The following is a 24,761-nucleotide window of genomic DNA, read 5'->3' as shown; positions in this document are numbered from 1 at the left end:
CTTAATTTAAACCTTTTTTTTTTTTTGGCCTTGTCAGATAAGCTGAATACATCTGGTATGAATTTTAAGATATTAAAGTAGATATTGTAACATTTGTCTTAAATTGCTCAGTTGTCAACCTTTCAGGTCACTTTGGTCTGTATTCACAACAACAATGGACGTTAAACGTTAACATTTAAAGTTAACGTGACCAGTTTAAGTGGCAAAAGCTGGACATTTCAACCATGTATCTAACTATTACTCTAAGTTAGCTACTTAAACCATGGACTTTACCACCATTAAGTCATTATTTTATGCTAAAGCTAACCACATCAACGGTTTAGCCATAGTTATTTCAACCCTAGTTTATGCTCACTGTTTTTAACCATTTAACATTAAGTAGCTAGCTTATTTAGAACTTTTAAGATAACCGTTTCTTACGTTACTTACTAGATACCTTACGTTTCAAGTGTTTAACTTTTAGCTGTCCATTTAAAGCTATTCCTTACTTTGTGCTAATATATTCTAACAGTTTTGTCAATACTTGTAGCTTACTGTTCATGAGCAACTTTTAGCTATCTAGCTAGCAAACTTTGTTTCAAACTTTCAGCTCATAATTTACTAAAAGTTAACACACTCTTAGGTTTGTTGTTCAGATGTTAACAGTAATACGTAGGTTACTGTATTTGCATATACTTTTTTTTTCAAATTAATTGAATGAATCAGTCTTTCAGGCATGGCCAGGTTACTGCTGGATTCTACCCTGGCGTACACTAAGCTGTACTAAACTGTCCTGGTTGGACAGATCCTAAAGGGGGCAAATTTGTTATTTTAGGCTGAATGAATGAAACCAGCTTTACTTCACTGATGTATGTCCATATGTACGTCCTTTTATATTTGGTTGCACCCCCTATTGGCCAATTCGAAAATATCAAGAGGTAAACAGTATGCTCAAACTTGCTTGTGCATATGGACGGTGACATTGAAATTATTTTCAACCTAAATCCACTACAGGTTTCATGTACAGAGTCTGGTAAAAGGGTATGTTTCTGTTGAGGGTAGTTCCTAACAGTGGTGGACAATTTATTTAGAATTAGGATGTAAGGGTGGAACTGTTGAGCTTGAGTCACTGTGACTGCATCATCTGATGTCCCGTACTTGTGGGCCTACGTGGTTATTCCTCTCTTAGTCATAAAATGATTACAGCTGTGTTTGGTAGCTTTTAATAACTCCTGATACTTCCTGGTAATCACATGATTCCTATAAATCCTATAATTAAGTTTTAAATTTACTGTAATTATTTGATAAGTGACACTAAAACATTTCAAAGTTTTGCAACATATTGTCCATGGACTATGTTAGAGATTTGAAATACAATTTTGTTGCAATACAGCTCCATCTCTTGGTGTGTTGTAGTCATTGCATTTACACTGTACATGTGGCAGTTTTTCCCTGTCTGACAAGGCACATCCCGGGCAGAGTAGCAGCTGATTAATATGAAATGACGGATTCATTATGGAGAAAATGTCAGGACTGTCATTGCAAGTTACAATTCAGAATAAAATTGAGGAAATTAAGCTTATTCTATGTGACACTTTATGAAAAAATGTGACTTCTCAATTTAAACTTCCAGTCGGGTCATGGGAGATAAAAACCACCAAAAAGCCAAAAGCAGAAACGAAAGTAAAGAATTTATTGCATCATTCAAATACAGAGATCATATAAGAGGGGTTATACAAGTCCATGTTGGGGAGAGGGCTAAAGGGGGATGAGTATGCAAGAGTTATAATTATAACATATATTTATTTTTTCCAGTTAACTTAAGAAAAGAGCATTAACTGGAAAATATACAAAAGGCTAAAAAAGCATTATCAGTCACACAAAGGCTTAAAAGAACGATGCACTTCGTCATTTGGAAGGAAAATGGAGTTCCTATAAAGAGAGACGTTCTTCTTGAAATACTATCATTAAGAGGACCACATTTATGTAAGGCTTTTTTCTCTAGGATGGAGAATTGAGACTGCTCTATCACAGGCCAAGGTTTCTGCCTATTAAAAGGAAGTTTTTCTGCCACTGCTGCCAAATGTTGCGAAGTACTGCTCATGGTGGATTCATGTTGGGTCTCTCTCTAAATAACATAAAAAGAGTACGGTGTAGACCTGCTCTTTTTGTTAAGTGTCTTGACATAACTTTGGTTGTGATTTGGCACTATATTAATAAAAATTGATTGATTATGTGATATTATAAGGGCTGTAAGAGGGTTGTTGAATTAAATGTGCTCATTTTCTGGGCAAAGAAAAGTTTGAAGGTCGGATTATATCTGCAGGGACATGGGTAAATATGGCTTTTGAAATCTGAGTGGATACAGTATGTTATATTTAAGATGAAAGTCAGAGGTTGTTTTAGGCAAAAGTCAAAAGTAGTTTTAGTGTTAGAGGTCATACGAAATGTCACAAGGCTATGAGGTCATATGAAAGGGGAAGGGTCAGAGCCGTCACACATTTGCAGCTCCAGGTGAGACGTGATGCCGGAGAAACGTTCCTGCAGCGGCAACACATAACCCAAAGCTTCTCCCTGAACCACCGGGCCGATGTAACGGTAGGGACGGACGTTGAATATCTTCACACAGTGCACTATGTGAGAATGAAAGAAGAGAGATTATTGCCCTGTTATGTCTTGCTTGGACCTGTGTAATTTGTTTTATTATACAGTATAATAGGCATATTTAGTTTTATCCCAAACCTATGTTTTGGAAAACGACTCTTCCTGTCTTTGATTTTAGGATACCAGTGACTTTTTTGTGATATAGAGGTAAGACTAATTTATACCTCTGAAGTCAGATTGTTCTTAGTCCTATCCTGGGGTAGATTTGTGAGAAATAAAATCACATATTTCTGACTCCAGTCAATGGAATGGGTGGTTGCAGTTGAGTTTAATGACACCTCAGTAGAATGCTGTTTCTAACCCACAGGACGTGTAAAACACAAATCAATCGCTCTAAACAATCAATGCATTTGTTGGAGAAAAGAAAAGAGTTTCATATGACTTTTGCATTTCTGTTACCTTTGGCAAAGCCTTTTAAAAGTTATAAATCTCTCTTAATGCACTCTATAGGCCTTCAACTTGTACAAATGTAGAGCAAATCCATGTCTAGGCCCTGAGACAAATAGACCCATGAAATGTGAAGGTGGCGGGCCACTTCTCTCATTTATAATCCTGAATAGATCAACTGAATAAAGTCTGCTTTCTCCATCCTGCAGATAAAAACAAGCATCAGCTAAGTAAGAAACAAACAACTAAAAAGTAGGCTAGTCCACGACTCACCGCCATCATTAAATCCTACGTGCTCCTAATGATGAGTCTCTCAGCTGTAATGTGGGTATCATGGCGAGGTAATGTGTCTCTGTGATGTCTAATCATGTCTGTGCTTTTACCCCAGATGAAAGGAGCTGACAGTACATGTGTTCTGCTGATAATAAAGTTCAATTAGGGGTAGAGGCAGAATGAGGACTAATGATGTTTACTCATCACTCCGGTGCTTTTTTAACTCTCAAAATCACGCCCACTCATGCAAGCATGTATGCAGACACAGATACACTGTACATCACAAAAGCACGCGTGCGCTCCTCCGCCTGGCACCACCAACACAAATGCTGATGCGATGCTTTGTTCTGTAATGACGGCCCTTAGTGGGGGTCATTACCAGCCTTTGATGGGGTTTCACATGCAGCTGGGTCCTTGTGTTAGAGGCAAATAGGAGTTCAATAGAGTCTCAGCCCCAATCTCAACACCTTCACTAATCCTTCTAAATCACTCCTTCTTTTCATCCCTATCGAACGCCTACACCATAATAACCCAACATCACCTTTGCCCTAACCATCACAAGGTTACAGTGGGTCAATAAAACCGGATTTTTCTTGATTTTCTGTTGTAGCAAATATGAGTATGAGAGGATAGAGCAGAGCGGATGTGCACGTTGATTTTAAGTCAAGCTAGCAACATAGCTGATAACAATGTTGGTCAGCCAGTTGGTCAATCCACCACTTTGGTCCTGACTCAAATATCGTAACAAATATCATCATGAATGTCTTGTTTTTCTTTGACTTTTTGTCCAGCAGCAACCACAGACTAAAGTGGGCCTAGCCACTGTGACATATTGAGGCCTTGAGTGTGTCCTTTTGGCCGTCACCATCTCAGTTTTTTGGAACAAAAAGTGACCGTATTTGGGCCACAGCATTCTCTGCTATATCTTCCATTCTACTCTAAATGGGACCATAATTTACATTTAAATGAATATCATGCTGTATTGAAGAGCAGACTTCAAAGCAGAGATTGACACCATAAACTCATTAGGAACATTTTTACTGAGATAATAAATCAGCTGAGAAGTACGGACAGTTTCCTTTCTGGTTCATACAACTGGACTTCTGCCCTGCAACCAGTGGAGTCTCCCCCTGCTGGCTGTTAGATATAATTGTTTTATAGCCATATTACTGTGTATCTAAGTCGTGGATGGAGTGGCCCTGTTGGCCAAGAAGAATGGCCAGCAGGGCCACTTCGCCCTTGACTCAGTATATACTGTCTATAACGACAGAAACAAGGTGGAGGAACATTCTGAAGACTGCAACCAGCAACTGCCGACTTCATAATGTTGAGGTGAGCTGGGCTTTGTTTGGGCAGTGTGCAGTCACCTTTATATAGAGAAATATCTCTATATTTACCTCATAGATTGGCACAAACTTTGGAGCAGACATTAAAGGTTCCGAGACAATTATTCCTTCTGTCTTTGGCGCTCCCCAGACCTTTCCTCTAATGCAACCAGTAGATTAAAATGTGTGCACAGAGAAGTCAAATGTCATCAACTATTAGTTTTGAATATAATGCAATTTGTTACAAACATTAAAAGTCTTTGTGGACTTCTCCACAGTCTGCCTCTCTGCCAAAACTTTACATCAAGCGCCTGCATAGCTTATCAAGTCTTGTTGGATTTATTCTACAGTCATCATTAAGTATAAATTAACTGATTTATTGAGTAGAAAGTTGCACTCAGAAGCCCTGACTCTGGAATTGGTTTCTTCTAAATAAACATCTATAAGCCTGAATCCTTAAATTTTAGACGATTAATAATATTCAGAAGCTTCCTTTCCTTGATGGACTCGCTTTGACAGATTGTACTGATTTTGAGCTCTCCTTACCATCGTTGAGAAGTTTGACCCCATCATACTGATTCCCAGCAGGGTCTTTCCGACTCACTGGACCTGCCAGAGTGCCGGAGAACGGCGTGCTGACAATACCGTAGTCATCACACACCAGGTCCACTGCTTTATGGAGGTCATTACCTCTGTAAGAGAAAGATAGAGAGGATCTGAATAAGACAGCTATCTTACGAGGCCTGGTGGCGATATTTCAACAAATTTGCCTAATAAAATGCTTCGTCTGGCTCACTAAAGTAAATCCATTTTCCCTGATGTGGAGCTGTTGTCAGGTTTACCTTATAACCCGGTTGATCACAGTAAGACATGTCAGAAGCCACTAAGTATACAGATTAAGAGAATATGTAAGGACAGGAAGGCAGCATTAACGACTTATCTGCATTTGGAAGCTCTTTACGTATCAGCGTGAGTAATATTCTGCTTCAAATCACATCAGGAAGAATCACCTTCTGGAGTTGAACGCTCCACAGCCGTGCCCATCGCATGCCCTCACTCTGTTGTTGTGGTGACCTGAGCAAAAGACGCTCCAGGCTCCAACTTTAGACACAGGTGAGAAAGATACATCATATTTAAAGGCGGCTGCAGTGTATTCCAAAAGCTGAAACATAAAAATTATGTCTACAAAATGTTAATAAATAAAGATATTTAAAGATTCATGAGTCTGAGTCACGCCATGTTCCATTCATGTGGAAATAAGGCCTTTTACAGCAGAAAGACGTTATTCAAATGTGATGTATTGATGTTATATAAGTGCTGTGTCACACATTGATGCCCTACATTGACAAATTTCCATGACTCATACAGGAAAGAACTCTAAATAAGCCTTTAATTAGCAAAGAACAGTCAAATGTTTCTGTATATATAAATAAGCCTTTGTAATATTTTCAGATGTGTAATTTATGTGTAACTATGTCACTTTACCTGGCACACAACACTGCCGCTTATTGACCCCAGAGCACTTGTCTTTCAGGTATCGACCCTGGCAGATGTATCTTTTGAGCTGGTAGATGTCTCCCAGTCTGGTGCAGATGATGGTACTTCTCGGTCCCATGGAAACGCTCTGACTTCCTGTCTGCTTCACCTTCTTCCTGTGAGATCCAGCCTTAGGCTTCCTGACATTTGCTGCTGTGTAATTTCTCTTCACCTTCATGTTACTGTCAGGGCTTTGCGGTTCCTCACCTTTACTCTTTCCCTGTTCTGAAGCCCAGCTCAACAGGACATCTTCAGGAGAGATCAAAGGTGCACAAGGAGTTAAAATCAGAATTTGGCTTGAAGATAAAAATTTGGTGAGATTAATATTTTGGATTACCTTCGATTTTGGAAATCATTTTAGTATTTAAAACTTCCTCAACAACGTACTTTTATTCTAACGAATAAAGACACTTTCTCACTTTAAACAGTATGCCAAGGATTCTCAAACTGTTGGCCACGGCCCCCTGGTGGTCTGTGACGGTACTGTATCTGTTATACTACACACATACACACCTACTTATCTATATATAGCCATCAAAAAGTTTTCAATAGGATGTGAGTTTAGTTTTAGTTAAGTGGATTCACTTTAGGGCCCAAATTCTAATCAATAACCAATCACATATGATCAAAGAGAAAGAAAACCAATAATTATCAATACTTCCTGATCCAGAAGCACATTTAAAGGTGGCTGCACACTGCCCAGACAATGCCCAAATCACCTCAATATTCTAAAGTTGGCAGTTGCTGGTTGCAGCCTTTAGAATGTTCCGTAACCACCTGCCAGCTCCACACTGCCCAGACATTAGCTGACAGGACAGACTTTTGTTGCCTACTTTTTCTTTTTCTTATTTAAAGTAATAATCTCGAAGATTTTCATGTAAATAAATGTCTGTTAAGTCACTATCTATCGCAGAATGAGGTAATACAATGGTGATTGAGCCTATGGCCCACTGATGAAAGCCTTTGCATTTGCAGTATTATCGACTGGGTGTCTGTCAACTTCAACTTCAACATCAACTTTAACTTTAATGTACCCTGAGGGAAATTTGTCTGTGGTGACATTTGTGGAAAAAATCACAAGCGGCAGCCGGTTAGTGATGTGTTTTCCATAAACCAGCAGTGGTTGGTCTGCCAGAGAGGGTAGGCGGAGCTAAGCGGCTGCTTTTCCGGTCTCTGCAAGTGTTGCGAGTAAACAGTAATCTACTATGGTTGAACAAACAAAGAAAAGATCGTTGACTACAGATACAACTTCAAAAATAAGTGAAAATCCAAAGAAAAATAATAAATTGGACGCTCAAACTGTCTAAAAAGGAAAGCGACGATAGACGTATGCGCCTGCAATTCCTATTTATCGCCACTAGGTGCCGTCAAATAGAACAAAACTGAGAAAAAGCTCTATTATACATGGACTGATATACGGATATTCCACATGCGAGTAAAGGCTAGTTGTCAAGGGAACGCACTCTCAGAATGTTGGGGTTTGTTGGGAAAAGGCTCACATTGGTCAGACTTTCCACAACTCCACCAGACTTGACTGGACATGTCAAACTCCATCCGACAAACACCAACAAACAGACTGTCGGCGCACACTGACCCAACAGTTGGTGTTGGCTGGAGTTGGTTGGCGTTTGTCTGGTGTCCTGCCACCTTAATACATTAATACATTTAATACTAAGTCACACATAACTGCTGGGTGCTTTACAACGCAGTTTAAATTCGGTAATATAATAAAGATGGCAAAAAGTCAAACCATCTAGACATTTACAACTGATGGATGGTAATGGAATAACGTTGATGAGTTCATTGAACTTGCTTTCGATCATGTCTCTGAAATACTTGTGTCAGATCTCATTATTCGTAACACTCTCTTAATATTTATACAAAGTCTCATTGAGGGCACATTTGTTTTGAGCTGTGTTACTCGTCCTTATAGACTGACAGAGTCACGGTTCAGTTATTCATAGTGTGTTTTCAGTCTGACAGAATACTAATTATCGTGCCCAGACATGCGTCTTTGATCTTCATTAACTCCATTAACCTCAGAGGCACAGAGAATATTTCAATCGTGCTGCCCTGGCACGAGAACACACGCTGGTCTCAGTGATTGAAAGAAGCTGCTTATCACTAGAAGGCCTTAATGACGGGGAGACAGTCAGGCAGGGTAGCTGGCTGTGGCACGGGAAAGCAATTTCCCTCTGTGTGTGATCTAAAATTAGAAAACTTTAGACAAAAATGTAAGTGTGCATAATATAGGTGCAATACAAGCTTAGTGAAGGAGTTTACTGGTGTTTGGTAATAGTTGTTTGCGCATTGGTAGGTGGTTGTTACATTTTATACAACAGTTAGTTCTGACCAAGTAATCTGATTGGACAAGAGGCCTTCCATGAGTGCTGATATAGAGAACAACATCACTCCGCCTCAGCCAGGTGTTCTGAATACTGTTAATTAACATGTCAGCAGACCGTGTATGTTATGATCTGTGGTAACCTGTAGACACAGAGTGCAGGAGAATGTTTGGGTAGCTTGGCGACAAAAGTTCAGTTGGTGGAGCAAAAATGAATCTGTTGTTGATTGTTACTTTTTACTACTATTTGCGGCTTGTATAACTGTTGTATAAAAGCAATATCACACTCGAGATTGTGATGTTGTACTGAATATCAGCAACTGCTGTGATCATCTTCAGCCTCGTGCCTAGAACAGAATCAATGCTGATATTCAGTGGCAACAACATCACTCGCTCTCATCTGATATTGCTTAAAAAGCAAAGCTAGACATAAGGCATTACATACTTTATTATTGTTCATGAAAGTTGTTAAACTGATGTTCTGATTTCAAACCAGCCAATGTAACATTGTGTGTAGTTAGTGTATTTGCTGGGAAGCACACTTCTGTCATGTCTCATACTTAATAAGCTAAATAAGCGTGCTTGCTGTGGCATAACAACTTTTGCTGTTTGCATATTTGTTATTTTTCCATCCTACTGATTTAGCGAAATGTCCCCCCGATGGACCCTTCTGTAACACAAAAATGTGTTTGCTGCACCAAATCTGACAAGGCAAAACATGCACATCATTAAGGACTTAGCAAAATCACAAAAAACGATGTAGTTTTTTTTTGGTCATTAATTGAGTGTCAGAGGTTTTATTCTGAAATAAGTGGGTTAAGCTTGTCTGAGATTTTCTTGTAACCATACATGAAACACAAAGGAGGGATTTGGATAAGGAGTAGAACATAACCTTTCCCTGGGTCACAGAGGGCCTAGTATGACAACTGCTAATTGTTTAATACCTTTACTTTGGTGGCAATGTATTCTGTCTGTGAGTAGGATACTATACTAGTCCGTACGAATGCAATTGTCCCTTTCATTTGGGTGAAACAAAATAATACACCAAAAGACATGACTCTCAATTCTGATTGGTTGACGTGTCCATATATCGAACATGACATACAGATGTCTGGGTACCTTTTAATGCAAATGACAGATGTGTCCAACATGTGGCATGAACCACTTTATCTCATTGTCATGTAACAGATGAGTCAGATTGTGCCTTAAGCTTTCACAGTTAGATGCAATTATGAAATGTTGCATTAGGCATGCAATCATGCTTTAAATGTCTCATCCACTTGCACCAGCAAAAGGCCCCAAACCCCCCAAGGTTTATGTTTACAGCAGTTTACAGTCCGCTAATAGGGCTCATGCTTAACTCCAGGGGCGGGCAGATATTTATTGTTTCTATAATAGGAAACTTATTAGTGAACACTGGAAGGGCAAATTACTGTGAGTGCGCCTTTTCATGATTATTGTGTGTAGACACTTTGTGCATGGATCTGTGTTTGTGTCTGGGTGGACAACTTGATACAGTTACTATTGCATGAATAAATACTGCAGGCAAACTGTATGTTATTATGCAGGTATAGTGTGCATGCATGCGTACATACTTGCATGCAGAAGGCTACTTACAGCATGACAGCAGAGCTGCAATGAGAGATACCCTCAGCAGAAGTCTCATCATCGACTGAGTCAAAAATCTGCAGAATAACGAGAGAAAACATGAAATTGAAACCTTCTTGGCAGTTAAGTGTTGCGTGGGTTTTATTCTCAAATAAAGCGACACATTATATATATATTTATCAAGGTTTTTTATGTACGAATTTCACCTTAAAACATCAGTCTGAAGCGTATTCTTGCAAACTGACTCGGTTTATACATTAATAAAGCCGTCTGAAATCGCGAGTGCCAAACAGAAGCAGATACATTCTACTTTTCTAGTGAGAGAAAATAAAACTATACATACAAGTCCTCTGCAGAAGTTTCAGCGAGGCGGTGAGCTCAGTGGGTACAAACACAAAGCATGGACTGTGCAAAAACCAGCCCGCTGTGGAGGCTGCAAGCCCAGACCACAGGACACTCCTCCCCACTGTCAATATTGATACTGGACCTTAGAAAACACACCCATTTACCCACTGGAAAAGGCTGACTTTATTGACTTTTTGTTGCTATACTGAAAGTTACACAGAGCTACTTAATGGCCTTTGAGAAAAAGCTGCTGAACTTCCACTTTATGATATAACAAGTCTTTGAATCTTATTGTTAATATACTTTTACTTCAGTGGAAACTCTTCAGAAGAAAAAACAGGTAATACAATTTTAATAGGGAAAGTTTTATCATTATAATTGTCTTACTCAGAGGGACAGTTTATTACTATTTCCCTGCTTTTATATTGCAACCCTGTTTTGAAGAAATGAAGTTTATCTATTTGTTTTCCAAATTATGTCGAAGTGGAAATAATAATTACTGCCTGAGGCGTGTCAGACAGTTAATACAATGTCAGCTGCTATGAAGTTTTTTATTATGATTCTTTGTGCCAGACTAAAAAGTCCAGAAATAGTGGTTTGAGTTTTTCCAAAATGTTGATATTTTCCCTTATGGTTGCAGCAAATTAAGAGTAAACATGCAATTTAGACAGGGACTCCATTCATGACTCAGTTTTTACCCACATTATAAACCCATTAGTAAATGAAGCGCAGTCAGCAGACAGGACTGATGTGACACGTCTCTGTTGTCTGCACCCTCAGACTGTCACATCCTGGCTCCTCCCACTTGATGAGACAAAAAAACATAATTATTCTCCATGCATGAGCATCTAATATGAGATAATTAGCTTTAAGATTTAAGTGAATTCTATCCCCTCCCAGTGGGAGGGTGAAATGTAGGATGAATGCAGTAAAGCATGTGAATATAGGGCACTTATAGACTGCTTTGTGCAGTATAAGGTGAAAGGCAAAGACAGCTAATCAGATGTATCTGATAACATGAATGGTAGCATCATGGTGTTCCAATATTCTAATATTTTTTATCTTTTTCTCTTATTTCGGACTTTCTTTAATGTGGATCTGTGCAATATGGGTTACATGTTTGTGGTCTTTTCATGGGCATGTACTCTTGTTTACATATGGATTGTGTTGGTTTCTATTGTTTTTAATGTATTGATCCTGCTGTATTGGGAGCGAGGTGTGCGCAGCATTGGAGTCCAAGACAAATGTCCCCATGGGTAGAATGAAGTGTATCGTATCATATCGTAATTTATCGTATCGTATCGTATCGTAACATATCGTAACATATCGTATTGTATCGTATTGTATCGTAACGTATCGAATCGTATCGTATCGTATCGTAACCCAGTTTAAAGCTGGAGGAAAACTCTTTGTTCACTTACTAAATATTTGGCAGATACAGACTGGTAGCATCTGGCACAGCTTGAGGTCCACAACATTTGGCATTTGCAAAAGAGCTACAATGGTATAAAGTCCAGGGAGTCCTATTATCTTAATTTATTTAACCTTTATTTAACCAGGTTTGTCCCATTGAGATCAGAGATCTCTTTAACAAGGGAGTTGAATCATCTTTAAAAACTGGGCAATTTCCTTTTTAGGGTTATGTCCATAAAAGTCATGTTCTCCATAATAAATTTTGGCATTTTGAACCCTTTTTGCAAAAAGGCAATTGTGCATCTCATCGTTGGTGTTCAAATTAATGGCTCCATTTGATACTTTAACCTGTAAATGTCCTTCATGTTTTTTTCATCTGCACTCTCTTCATAAGTGAATCAGGCCAGAACTCAAACATTTGCAGACAGAGAAAGAAAACAGACAGACTCCATGTAATCAAATTAATGTCCCATATAGGCGTAACTTTCCGAAAAAGCTGCAGGCAAATACTGTATGTGTATCACGGTCCCTCCTCCATGATGCATGTATGTGAGTGTTTGTTTATTTCAGACTTCTTAATATGAGTGAGAAGTGCTTGGTGTGTTCCAGTGCTTTGCATTGTGGGATACAGAAGGTGAGGTAGACTGGTCTGATGCATACTGGAGATTTGCTCAGAATCAGTATGGCATCCGGGTATTTTTGGCATACTGCACATTTAGCTTTTGTTTGCATACTACATACTACATTTTGGCCAAATCAGTACGTGCTGCAAGTATAGAATGGCATTTCAAACACAGCATCTGCCTCTCTCTGCACAACTGCCCAGGATCTGCAATCAACACACCTGCCTGCCATCCAGCAATCACCAGCTCCTACCAGGACCCCGCACCGACTGCCAGTCCCTGCCGGATCGTTGTGCCATACACGGTTTGTTCACGTGCCACAAATCCAGCTCAAGTAGCCTTTTTGCATGCCTATCACTTCACTATCCCCTCACAGCTCTTCTTTATGACACCTTACCTGTGGTCAGTCTGCATCTAGGTTCAGCATTAACTCGTGACACAGTTAACAATGTGCTAAAACCATCTGTGAGCTTGTCTTTATTAGAGAGCTCCTACTTGTTACTTTCAAAATAGCTTGCTAAACCAAACTTATCTTAGCTGGCATGAGCATAAAGATAACTTATAATAGAAGTTATGTTATTATGTTAACAGGTGCAAAATCACTATTTTAAAGGTCACTCTTCTGCAGCTACATGACATTGAAGTGTAAAAATGATGGCTTATTTGATGTATGTTTCCTTATTCAAATCTCTCTTCGTGTGTGTGTCCAGGCGTGTCTCACTCTGCTAATGTATCGTGGTGCAGACGAGGTCACCATGGAATTTGAATGCTTTTATTCTAATTTAGAGCCGGTGACTATCTCTGAATTACAATTTACTGAGTGTAGAGGAATGAACTCCATTGTGGTCGGCGGAGAGTCGAGCCTCGTCTTTTTTTCAGCCAGACGGCTTTTATAATGAAATATCTGACTGGGCAGAGGCTTACACTGATGGACCGTATGGCTCGGAGTTTAAAAAGGAGAGGGAATTATGGAGCGAGGGAGGACCAATAAAAGATGGAGAATAATGAGAGATGGTGTAAAAGTGCTCAGCTGCGAGAGAGGGAGTGAGTAAAGGAAGGCGCGGTGGGATGGAAATGAGGGGAAATGGGCCTAAAACTGTTGAATGACACACTGAAAGAGAAAAGAAAAATGAAGATGCAGACAAAGATGCAAGAGAAGCTCCAGCTCTCCTCTCCGGTAGAAGAAAGGCGTGTGTTGACTCTTTGAGAACCCTTTGATAAACACGGCTACTTAAATAGAAACACGCGCCACATTCTTCAAACTCCTGCGAGGATACGACTGACATTTCAATCCGCCGTCTCTGTCAGCTCGCTCTGGCATTTCAACGAGAACGAGTGGAGATGCCACAAGTGTTTCCTAGCAACAGTTTGCTGCAAAAACCCTCCCGCCTCCTCCTCTCCTCCACCACCACCCCCCTCTTTTAAAATCCCTCCTCTCCTGAGTTGCAGCAATGCACCACTCGCCTCAGACCTGAAATACATTCTAATTCTCCCGACTCTCCCTCTCGTCTCCCTCCTGTTCCCTTCAGCAAACGGCCGGGCCTGCTTCAAATGACATTCAGGCCTCTGTCATCTGTAAAGAAAAGCTCACAGCGAGGCTTTTCACTGCAACTGAGAACTGTTGGCAGACAAAATATCGAGAAGACGCAACGATATTTCTCCCTTTTTACAAGCGGAGCAGTTACTGAGCATGAGCCAGACCTTTACTCTTTCATTTCCTTTTAACTGCGCCTCTTTTTGCCACTCAGGCTAAAGAAAGTACACGCACAAACAGGCCTGTGAAAAGGCTCTGTGGTCTGCCAATGGATCAGAACTCAGCGGGTCTAAATAAGCTGTCTGAACCAAGTCAGACCCACTTGGCTTTGTTGATTTGTAGTCATATTCCTGAGCTTTTTTTTCAGCCTGAGCAGACAAACTGAGCGCCGTAGGGCAGCGGATGAAGTCGCTAAAGGCAGCAGACAGGGGGCACCAGAGTCTGAATTATGTCTTCTCACTAAAAGCATTTCCATGTCAGCCAAAGGCAGGGCTTTCAGAGGGCGTCAGAGGATGGACTGAAGTCTGGTCTCACGTCGCCTCTCCCTCTCTGTCTCGCTCTGGGTCTGCAGGGGACAAAACAACAACATTTAGACAGAGCGTAAGCGTTAAAATATACAATTGTCAACCCATGTCCATCACCTCCCTCTTGTGAATTCTCTTAAACCTGCAGAACAAGTTAAAAGTGTCACGCAGAGAGACAACAAAGCAGGAGAGTGAATGTGAGCAGAATCATAAAACCAATCTGCCTCAGAGGAATCGGCTAACATCATATCAAAGAGAGCGGTTGCAATGTTATTGCAGAGCATTATATAATCTGATATTGTTCACAATGTTTGCATGTGACACAGCATGAGGTCCAATAGATTAAGCAGCGTTTGCACGAGTACAAAGGGAATAAATGTATCCTGTTTTGTAAAGGAAGCATTGCATGAGTCAAATGTCAACTCAATCAGACTTTTAGAATGCAATCAGGCACTCTGCAGGATTTGTGCACAAATAAAATGCCTTTATTTTACGAGTCAATGTGTATCTAAAAATAGTCGACCAACTTCAGTAATCATCAGGGCCAATGTCAGCAGTGGTTTGCAGACCTACAATCTCAGAACCCATCAACTATAGTCTGATGACTTCACAGCCTCTGGGAGCAATGACGAACATATTGGGCATTTAAGTTTAGCCAACGTGTAGCGATAAGGACTTCCAGCAAATACTTTCTTTTCCATGCGCTGCATTGTCCATCCATTATCTATACCGCTTATCCTGTTCAGTGTCGCGGGGTGCTGGAGCCTATCCCAGCTGTCATTGGGTGAAGGGCGGGGTACACCCTGGACTGGTCGCCAGTTAATCACAGGGCTGACACATAAAGACAGACAACCTTTTGCACTCACACCCACACCGGGCAATTTAGAGTCACCAATGAGCCTCGCCAGCATGTCTTTAGACTGTGGGAGGAAGCCGGAGACCCTGAAGGGAACCCACGCATGCACAAGGAGAACACAAACTCCGCACAGAAAGACCCACCTTGCCCAAACTGGGGTTTGACCAGTGACCTTCTAGCTGTGAGGCAACAGCGCTAACCACTGTACCACCATGCAGCCCCACGCTGCATTGTAACAGTACAATATGCAACATGTGAAATTCGCCCCTCCAGTTATGTTACCAAAAAATAAAATAAATAAATAATAAAATTTCTTGGTTCATTAAATCCCCCGGAGGAACGCCTGTCATCTGTTTCCGGTGTCTCAGATTCACTGTAAATAGTTAGACAGAGGCTGCACTCTGGCTAACTACTTCGGTATGAACCCGAAAAAGAGACAATTTTTCTTGTGATCTACCTTTATTAAGTTTGCAGAGATAAAAACATCATGATGCAGATTAGTAAAAAGAAGCTTTGTCAGGTCTGTCCTCAAGAGGAGAAGAAAACTACTTTTAAAATGCTCGTTTGTTGAACGGAGGTCGGATCGATCATTTCTGATGCATTCAAGGAAGCCAAGGAAATCTAAATATCCTGTGAATACTTCATCAATATATGAAGCATCACTTCCAGTGATCCAAGTATCAGTTCCTTGCTCTAATGAAATTATCTTTGAAAACTTAGTAAGGGTTTTTTCCTATGGTAATCATGTTTTCTGTAATAAAAGTTGGAATTTGGAAAACCTAAGCTTCTTCTTTATGTTATCTTTTGTGTGCAAAGAAATGGCTCCATTTGACACTTTAACCTGTAACATTTCTTCCATGTTCTGATAGAATAAATAGACCCCATGACACAACAAATATAGAGGTGAAGGAGGAAAACGTGAAGTCACAGATGACAAAAGTAAAACAAGTTTGTCGGAGAAAGAGAGAGAGAGAGAGAGAGAGGTAGAGCTTTAAACTTCAAGTACCAGAGCCTTTGAACTGTGGAGGAGTGGACATAACCGCAGCGGTGACTGTGATAGGCCGAGGTGATGAATGTCACACCTGTCACGCCCAATCGTGTACGGATCAAAGCGCAGGTTTCGTGATTGATGGATCAGACTGGAGGAGAAAGAAAGAATATGAAACGCAGCAGGGAGGGAGGCTAAATCACATCCTTTCTCTTTGAAGAGGAAGAAGGAAGAGGTATGCAGAAAAAGAGGAGGTGGAGCAGGGAAATAAATGAATAAAGAGAAAGTGAAGTCACTGCTGAAAACTAAATAGTCACCCTCAATTTAGTGTGATCCTAGCAGGGAGGGCGAAGAGAGAGTTTGATTCAGGTTCCCTCTTTTCATGGAGCTGAAATTTTAATTTCTGAGGATGCAGGAACATGTAGCACAAAAGATTTCTGAATAATGTCTGGCACTTGTAATATTCAGGATTCATCCGCAGAAGTGGAAGCGAGAGCGGGATATTCTCTTCGTCGTGAGAAGCTCATCTCAGGTGTTAAATGTGGCAGCTGCTCCTGGATCGATCGGCGCGCCCTGTGAGGCCGCATTCATGAGTGAAAGACCACGTTTTCACACCAAAGATTGTTGCTGCTAGCTGCAGAAGTAAGTGAGGACAATACGTGAGTAAGTAAGTTCAAAAAGTCTCTCGACCTTCGTCTAACTCCTGCAACATCTCATTTAAAGTCTGTTCATTAGAAAGCACCTAATTACACCCACATTATCTATAATTACTGTGTTTTTAAATCACGCTTCCAAGATAAAACTCCTCCAATGCAGCTTGGATGTATAATTAGCCTTTGTAAGCACCTACTACACACATTAGTGGAGAGAAATTGATACTAATACACCTGTCTGCTAGGGAGGGAAAAAGTAGTACCTGCAAAGACGCAAAGTTTCACATCAAAGACTATATTTTAGAGTAAAACTCTGCTGAATGAAAATTTGAGCGAAAGCTTACCAGTCGTAGCATGAAAAAAAATAAATAGATGTGCACAATTTATGGACACTCGAGGCTTAAAGACCCTTAGAATTGATGGAGCTCTCAAAGAATGACTGATTTGACACCAAAGTATTGACAGCTGCAGCACTAAGCCACTGCTGCAACGACGTATACCTCAAACCTCGCTACAAGGACTCTGTGTCATTCAGGTGCACCTGTTGGCTAAGACTTTCAGAAGCAGAAACTCTAATCCTGACAAACAATATGAGGAGTAGTCTTTGCAGCAGCCTCTGCTATGTATTTTTTTGTCAAAAATAGAGGTGAACAATACACTGATGGTTTTTGCCTTTTCATGCTATATGTTGAAAATAAGGAATACAGAGTATCCATCCATGCATCCATTATCTAAACCGCTTATCCTGTTCAGGGTCATGGGGGGGCTGGGGCCTATCCCAGCTGTCATTAGGCAAGAGGCGGGGTACACCCTGGAGTGATCGCCAGTCAATCACAGGGCTGACACATACCCCTTTCCCACCGGAATTAACGAGTTGAAGCAGGTTATTCAGACCCGGGAAGACCCACTTATAGATGCAGATTGTTTCTTTTCCCATTGCCAGTGAAGTATACTCCTGTCTGTCTCTTTTCTGCTGCGTCACAGTCTGACATCGCAAACGTGCCTGAGACAGGGTTAGTAAACAGTGAAGATGTTACGGTGGTTAGGTCTTTATTGTATCTATGACTCATTCAGTCTGTTTACCAAACTCGGCGGCGACAAATTTGGAACGATGTTTGAGAGCTGCCTGGACGGAGACGGGCTGAATTTGTAGCTGAGATGACAAGGAGTCGCAGAAGTTACCGACAGAGCATACGGAAAGGGGGCGGAGATTAATGTGTAAACACAGGTTTTGTGTTCCCATCATTGTCGATTGGAGCCGAGGCGATAATTACCCGGGTCTACTGCAGAGTCATTTGACCCAGGCCTTTCCCACTAAGCAAAAAAGCAGGGTGTTAGTGGGTTTTCTTTGACCACTGGGAAAGCGGCTATAGAGACAGACAACCTTTCACGCTAATTTTCACAGGCAATTTTAGCATCACCAATGAACCTAACGAGCATGTTTTTGGACTGTGGGAGGAAACCGGAGTACCCGGAGGGAGCCCGCGCATGCACAGGCTGAACATGCAAACTCCACACAGAAAGGCCCCCTTCGTCCGAACAGAGATTCAAACCTGGAACCTTCTAGCTGTGAGGCGACAGCACTAACCACTGCACCACCGTGCCACCCAAGTATAGAGTATCTCCTGGCCTATCTTTAGCAATGCAGCATAAATACATTTATTAAATGGTTTGCCCGTTAAACCTTTTCACACATTTATCTGCTCTTTAGAGAAAGGAATATTTAAATGGTTTCTGGAGTCCAGAGCTAATATAGAAGATGATGAATGTCCTCTTTTGCAGCCATACAAATATAATAAGTAATGCTGTTTAATTTTATTCATACAGAGTTATAAAAATATAACCCAGAGCTGTGTCCATTTTATGTTATTTATGGAATTCAGGACTTTTCCCTTTTCAACAGATCCTCATGAAATGTTCCTCTGCAAACCCTGATCACCTCTGGAGGGATGACAGATAGAGAGAGAGATTTTTGACGAGGCAGTAAGAACACTTGAGGCCTAAGGTGAAAATATCAACTGCCTCCTCCTGTCTCATCTTTCTCTCGCTGTCAGGAGGTTTTTGTCTGGCCAGAAGATGGCAGTAATAATCCACCAGCGGAGTCCGCCGAGGCAGGCAGGAGGCACGGTGCAACAGAGAAAACCTCATAGGTTAATTACATCGCACTCTCATGCCAGGGAATGTGATCATTCAAACAGTATCTAACAGGATGGAAGCACAGAGAGGGATCGGGAGAGAGAGATAAGAAGGAGATGTGTGAGAGAGAGCAGGCAGGTAGAGGAGAAAAATCTTTTATTTTGCTTGCTAATACATGTGTCAGTGTGTTTGCCTGCTAATAATCCGCACACATCACCTCAATTAGTCCTTACAGTGTTCAGTGCATCTTTTTCTATCACTGTGACAAGTGGGCCAGTTTACACAGAGCCCACTGACCTGTCTTCCGAGGGAGGAAGTGGAACTAAGATCTCCAATAGATCTTTCTCAACACACACGCACACGTGTATTTAATCAGCATCACACTGCAGGCTCAGTCATACAGCACTAATGAGGTCGGTACCTTGCTCATGGTGACAGCAGCGGTGATGGTGTGTGGCTTAGAGCAGATATACATGTTAAACAGCCTGAGTGCACTTTTCGAATGCCAGGGACTGAACAATAAACCTTGTGGCATGTTTCCAACTGCCACCATTTTTCTACATGATAAATCTACATGATAAAACATAATAAGTAGATACATAGTGAAATGGATGCAGAGAACAAGAATTTAGGTTTTATGTTGCTGGTTTGAAGATTATGTCCAGCAAGAAACATAAAAATATTTCTTCTAATGAGTTGTCACTCCCAATTCATGTCTGTCTGTGGCCTTAGACAGCCTGGGAACCACTAGTGTCACTCTAATGCAGGGCAGCAGTCAAGTCTTGTTGGACCTTCAAAATAAAGCACTCAAGTTAGTAATAATAAATATGCAAAGTCTTGTTGGACCTTCAAAATAAAGCAATCAAGTTAGTAATAATAAATATGCAAAGTCTTGTTGGACCTTCAAAATAAAGCAATCAAGTTAGTAATAATATATATGCAAAGTCTTGTTGGACCTTCAAAATAAAGCAGTAAAGTTGGTAATAATAAATATGCAAAGTCTTGTTGGACCTTCAAAATAAAGCGGTCTAAATAGTAATAATAAATATGCAAAGTCTTGTTGGACCTTCAAAATAAAGCGGTAAAGTTAACGGTAATAAATAGACATTGTAGGAGCCAATTTGACACGTTTATTGTTGTCTTATGTTATAAATAATAATTGGTGTACACATTTAAAGAATAATTCACTTTGACCACTTGGGTGTATATTGTGTTGGGGCAATTGGTCACATGATGAGGTGTTTATAGGTCACAGGTGAATTGAAATTAGGCATATTTGGAAGGAACACACGGTTCTTACCTTAACGTAACATGAAACGCAAGAGCACCGCAACAGTATTGGATCTATATCATTATTTTCATCTAATCAAAATGGTTAGCATTTTCTGTCTGTTTCAACACTTAAATGGGAACAGCACCCAAAGATATTTTCATTCTGGACTGTTGTTATTGTATACGCATCAAGACCATTCTTACACACCTATGCAAGTGACCAAAGTTAGAACATTGGAACTTTGGAAAGTCTTTGATGAGTGAGTGATTTTGGCGCCCCCTGTGGACAAAGTGGTTCCTCTTATCTCTTTGCCGATCTTGTCCTTTACATGTGAAAGAAGAACAAAAAGCCTCATCCTTCTTTCTTTAAACATTAAAACGTATCACTCTGGAAAATATAAAAGGCTGATTTTGGAGCGCAGAGTTAACTGCCTGTCTGACACGGCAGTGGTTACAGGCATTAAAAATAACTATAAAGATATAATCAATTTTGTCGCTGTCTCTTGTTTGCTTTTGTAGCTCAGAGGCATCAGCATTAATTTCAGTCCATTTCAAAACCAGCTAAAAACTCCTCACAGGAGCTTTAACTAATGAAAGTAATGGAACTAACTCACCATTTTTACACCCATCAATCGCCCCCAAAGCAGACTTTATGCATTTAAGTCAACTGACTTCAACGCTACATAAAAACAATCAGGTAGAGGAAACTGCAGAGATGATGCTAACTTACAATGTTATATTACGATGTGCTGGGCCACTGACTGAGCTACCATTTATGACAAGTTGGGATTTAGAATCGGCTATATCAAGCATAACTTTCAGGTTATACAAGAAATGGTTCACGTTGTTATAATACTCAAAAGCCCACACAGTACATTGATTAGGCCTGTGCATGCTGTGTCTTTAAGAGATCCCTTCCTAAAGCAGAAGTGTTAGTGAAGGGGGGCTCCACGCTTCTTGTTTTGTGCAGGCATGCATTTCAGTTCTTTAGGGGTTTTTATGTTTTTCAGACAGAACACAAAGTAAAAACTTATTGTGTAACTTTGGAAAATACCAAACTGATTCTACCTCAGACTGCTGAAGCTTCAAATCAGCTTTGGATGAGCTACAAGCGTGGTTTTGCTTAATGCTCGCTACAGGGCCTGTAAGGACTATAGAGGAACATTTACAATTACTCAGAACCCTTTCAATGTGCAAATTATTATTATCAGAGAAAAATAATTAAACAAATGTGAGAATACCCTTTACCCTAAGGAAGTCAACTCTTCTGGTGGAGGGGAGGGTTTTTGTTGGTGGTTGGCTTCACTGTCAGGCGCTGGCAGCAGCTGGCTACAGGTGCAGTTAAGTGGATGGAAAAGGGGATGGTGATTAGTAATTATCACCTGTGCGGGTCAGTGAGAGCAGTGGTACTTTCAAGGTTGCTTGATTAGATGAATAGGACTAAATGAGTTGACTCTTAACTGCCAGACTAAATAGGACCAGACTGCCTGGGGCTTCTGACACCTTCCACAATCAGGTGCTTGAGAGTGGATCATTTTCTCGTTCAAGTTCTTCGATTGCTGTAGCAGTTGGAGCTCATTAATGAAATGGGTCTTATTAGAGGTTTATATTCAGACTAACATGAGGTTTACAGCGATTTACAAAATGTGCACAAAGGCCTCATGAGTAATATGCACCGATCAGCCATAACATTATGACCACCTGCCTAATATTTTGCCGACAAAAAAGTCCTGACCTGTCGAGGCATGGACTCCATTAGACCTCTGAAAGGTGTTCTGAGGTATCTGACACCAAGACGTGAGCTGTAAGTTGTGAGGTGGGGGCTCCATGGATCGGACTTGTTTGTCCAGCACATCCCACAGATGCTCGATTGGATTGAGATCTGGGGAATTTGGAGCCAAGTCAACACCTTGAACTTATTGTCATGTTCCTTAAACCATTCCTGAACCATGTTTGCAGTTTGGCAGGACGCATCATCCTGCTGAGAGAGGCCACTGCCGTTAGGGAATACCGTTTCCATGAAGGAGTGTACTTGGTCTGCAACAATGTTTAGGTCGGTGGTCTCTCTGACCCTTACAGTCCCCCCATTCTAAACCTTCCGCCTGTTTACTCTTCACCTCAAACACTTATGAGTAATAAACCATTTTACTATGAAACAACGACTTCATGAATATGAAACTCTGCACCCTGCAAGAGAACTCTGCCGGTGTATGAAATCTTAAGAATTCTCCTGCTAAAGCTTTGATACAACCTTGTGATTGCTCAATAAAGCTCGCTCCACAGTTCACAGTCAATCAATAGATTCAGTCTTTGCAGGCAACACATGAATGAAGCAAGGTAATCTAAACATATCCACCAGCCAAACATTCAGCCCACCTAATAGCCACGAAACAAATCAAAGAGTAACAGAGAGGCAGCAATTCTACATGGTTAACTACATCTAATATTAATCTGGTGCTCTCAACAAATCTATGCTAATATAAACATTGGATTTAGCCAGGCACATCCTTCCACAGATCCTGAGAAGATGAATACAAACCTCTGATGTTTTCAATGTTGTTGCTGACAATATTTAAAAAACATAAAATAAATGTATCTAATTTTCTAAAAAAAAACAATCAATCTATCTCTTCCTGATTCTCTGATCAGCTGATCGTGGGTGTTTACTATTTAAAGATGTGGTATCATGCTGTTTCACATTTTAAGACATATATATTATGTTACAATGTTGGATGTCCAGACTAAACGTGGCTGAAGTTTCAAATCTGTCTGTAAAAGTATGTTGGAGTAATCCCCAGGCTTCTCAGCTCAGTTTGCAGGCTGCTGTGAACGCCAGGTTTCACACAGTGTTTTCTACACGCTGCACTTTGTGTGTGGATTGTAGGGGTGGGGTTTCTTAAAGGGACAGAGCTGACTGAGTCGTTCAGGCAGAGGCTGTATGACGGCCTGCAGAGTGAGCACCAGTGTGAGAAAAATGAGGAGGTTTTTTAATTTTAAATTATGCTAAGCTACTCCACGGGGTATCACAGAGTGAAATATAAAGCTTGAAACTAGCATAATAAACCCCCTTTAAGTTTTAAACCAACCAGATTTTGCCATGAACTTTATCAGCCAATCATACTGCTGTCAGTTGTCATTCCAGTGTGGATTGTTGCAACCCTCCTCCATTTACTCCACTACTTACCTCCAATCCAATTCTTCAGTGTCCAGGTTAGCTAGTCAGAAGTCCAATCCTCATCACATCCTGCATCCGTCCTTCCTTCACCTTCACCACCACCACCACCAGTGTCTAGACTCCATTAGGGGATATCCTATCCCACTCACGGCCTCAATACCCCTCTTGAATACATTAAAGCGTCATGATGGAGTCTTATCACCAAGGACTTTGCACATTCTCATTCTTTTCTAAACTTGTAAAATAAAAAATCATCAACTCATAATAAAGTCCCTCCTGACTGAACTAAAGTTATCTCATGACACTGATAGAGAAGGTCTAGACCGTACTCTTTGTAATGCCCAACATTTATCCACCACGTGGAAGCACTTGGCAACAGTGGCAAAGAAAAAACCTTGAGCAGAACCATACTCATTGGTGGACAGCCATCTGCTATAACTGGCTGGGCCGAGAAAGTGGGATAGAGGTCGAGAAATAAGAGGACAAACTTAATCGGAAGCAGGCGATTTTACGAGTTTGCAAACCTCAGATGAAGCTTCTTATATTAAAATGCCATGTCGAAGAAGACATCAAGTCTTCTTGGAAATTTTTGGGCAAATCAGTGACATTGTTTTACATGCGCAATAGTTCACAGAATGATGAACTCTCTCACTGGGTAAAGACTTTGCAGGAGTCTTCATACTTGATGATTTCCATTAAATGGATGCTATTTAATGCAAATAAATGCTCAATTGGTACAAAAATATCCAATGTCAAAGAACAGGCAACTTCACGAGGTTGGTGTACACGATTCTGTGTATTCAAAATATTGTTTCGACTTCATATTCTGAGCTCATAGGCATAATTGTGTGTCTAAAAAAAGTGTCTAGAACGAAAGAACAGCATGAGAAGAGGTGGGAAGCTAGGAAGAGAGAGAGAGAGCTACATTGTGTGCTAATGGGCCTACAGTCGATAACCCTGCTATAGAAGCATGGACATTGTTAACAGCAGTCATTAGTGTCACCACACTCAGACATAAATAGTATAAAGAAAACACAGGGGTACTTTTTTGTCCATTTAGCACAGAAAGCATTGACCGACTTGGCGGAGGAACACAGTGTGTGTGAGAGTGTATCCCAATTATACT

General features: G+C 40.7%; 1 protein-coding gene across 1 annotated transcript; it reads right to left on the bottom strand.

Moving 5' to 3' along the window:
• Positions 1 to 1,682: 1,682 nt before the first annotated feature.
• LOC138601020 (leukocyte cell-derived chemotaxin-2-like) lies at positions 1,683 to 10,490 on the bottom strand. Its single transcript, XM_069672594.1, has 6 exons — positions 10,460 to 10,490; positions 10,126 to 10,193; positions 6,114 to 6,413; positions 5,639 to 5,729; positions 5,175 to 5,320; positions 1,683 to 2,612 (listed from the first exon to the last, which is right to left on the bottom strand). The coding sequence occupies exons 2-6, from the start codon at positions 10,175 to 10,177 to the stop codon at positions 2,446 to 2,448; spliced, it is 756 nt and encodes a 251-aa protein (XP_069528695.1). The 5' UTR covers positions 10,178 to 10,193; positions 10,460 to 10,490; the 3' UTR covers positions 1,683 to 2,445.
• Between the last annotated feature and the right edge of the window lie 14,271 nt (positions 10,491 to 24,761).

This window comes from Semicossyphus pulcher, unplaced genomic scaffold (genome assembly GCF_022749685.1).
Source record: "Semicossyphus pulcher isolate SPU_LCO1_2020_fin unplaced genomic scaffold, fSemPul1.0.p SCAF_10, whole genome shotgun sequence".
NCBI lineage: Eukaryota > Metazoa > Chordata > Actinopteri > Labriformes > Labridae > Semicossyphus > Semicossyphus pulcher.
The sequence above is the reverse complement of the archived record's forward strand: the minus strand, read 5'-3'. Positions and strand labels throughout refer to the sequence as shown.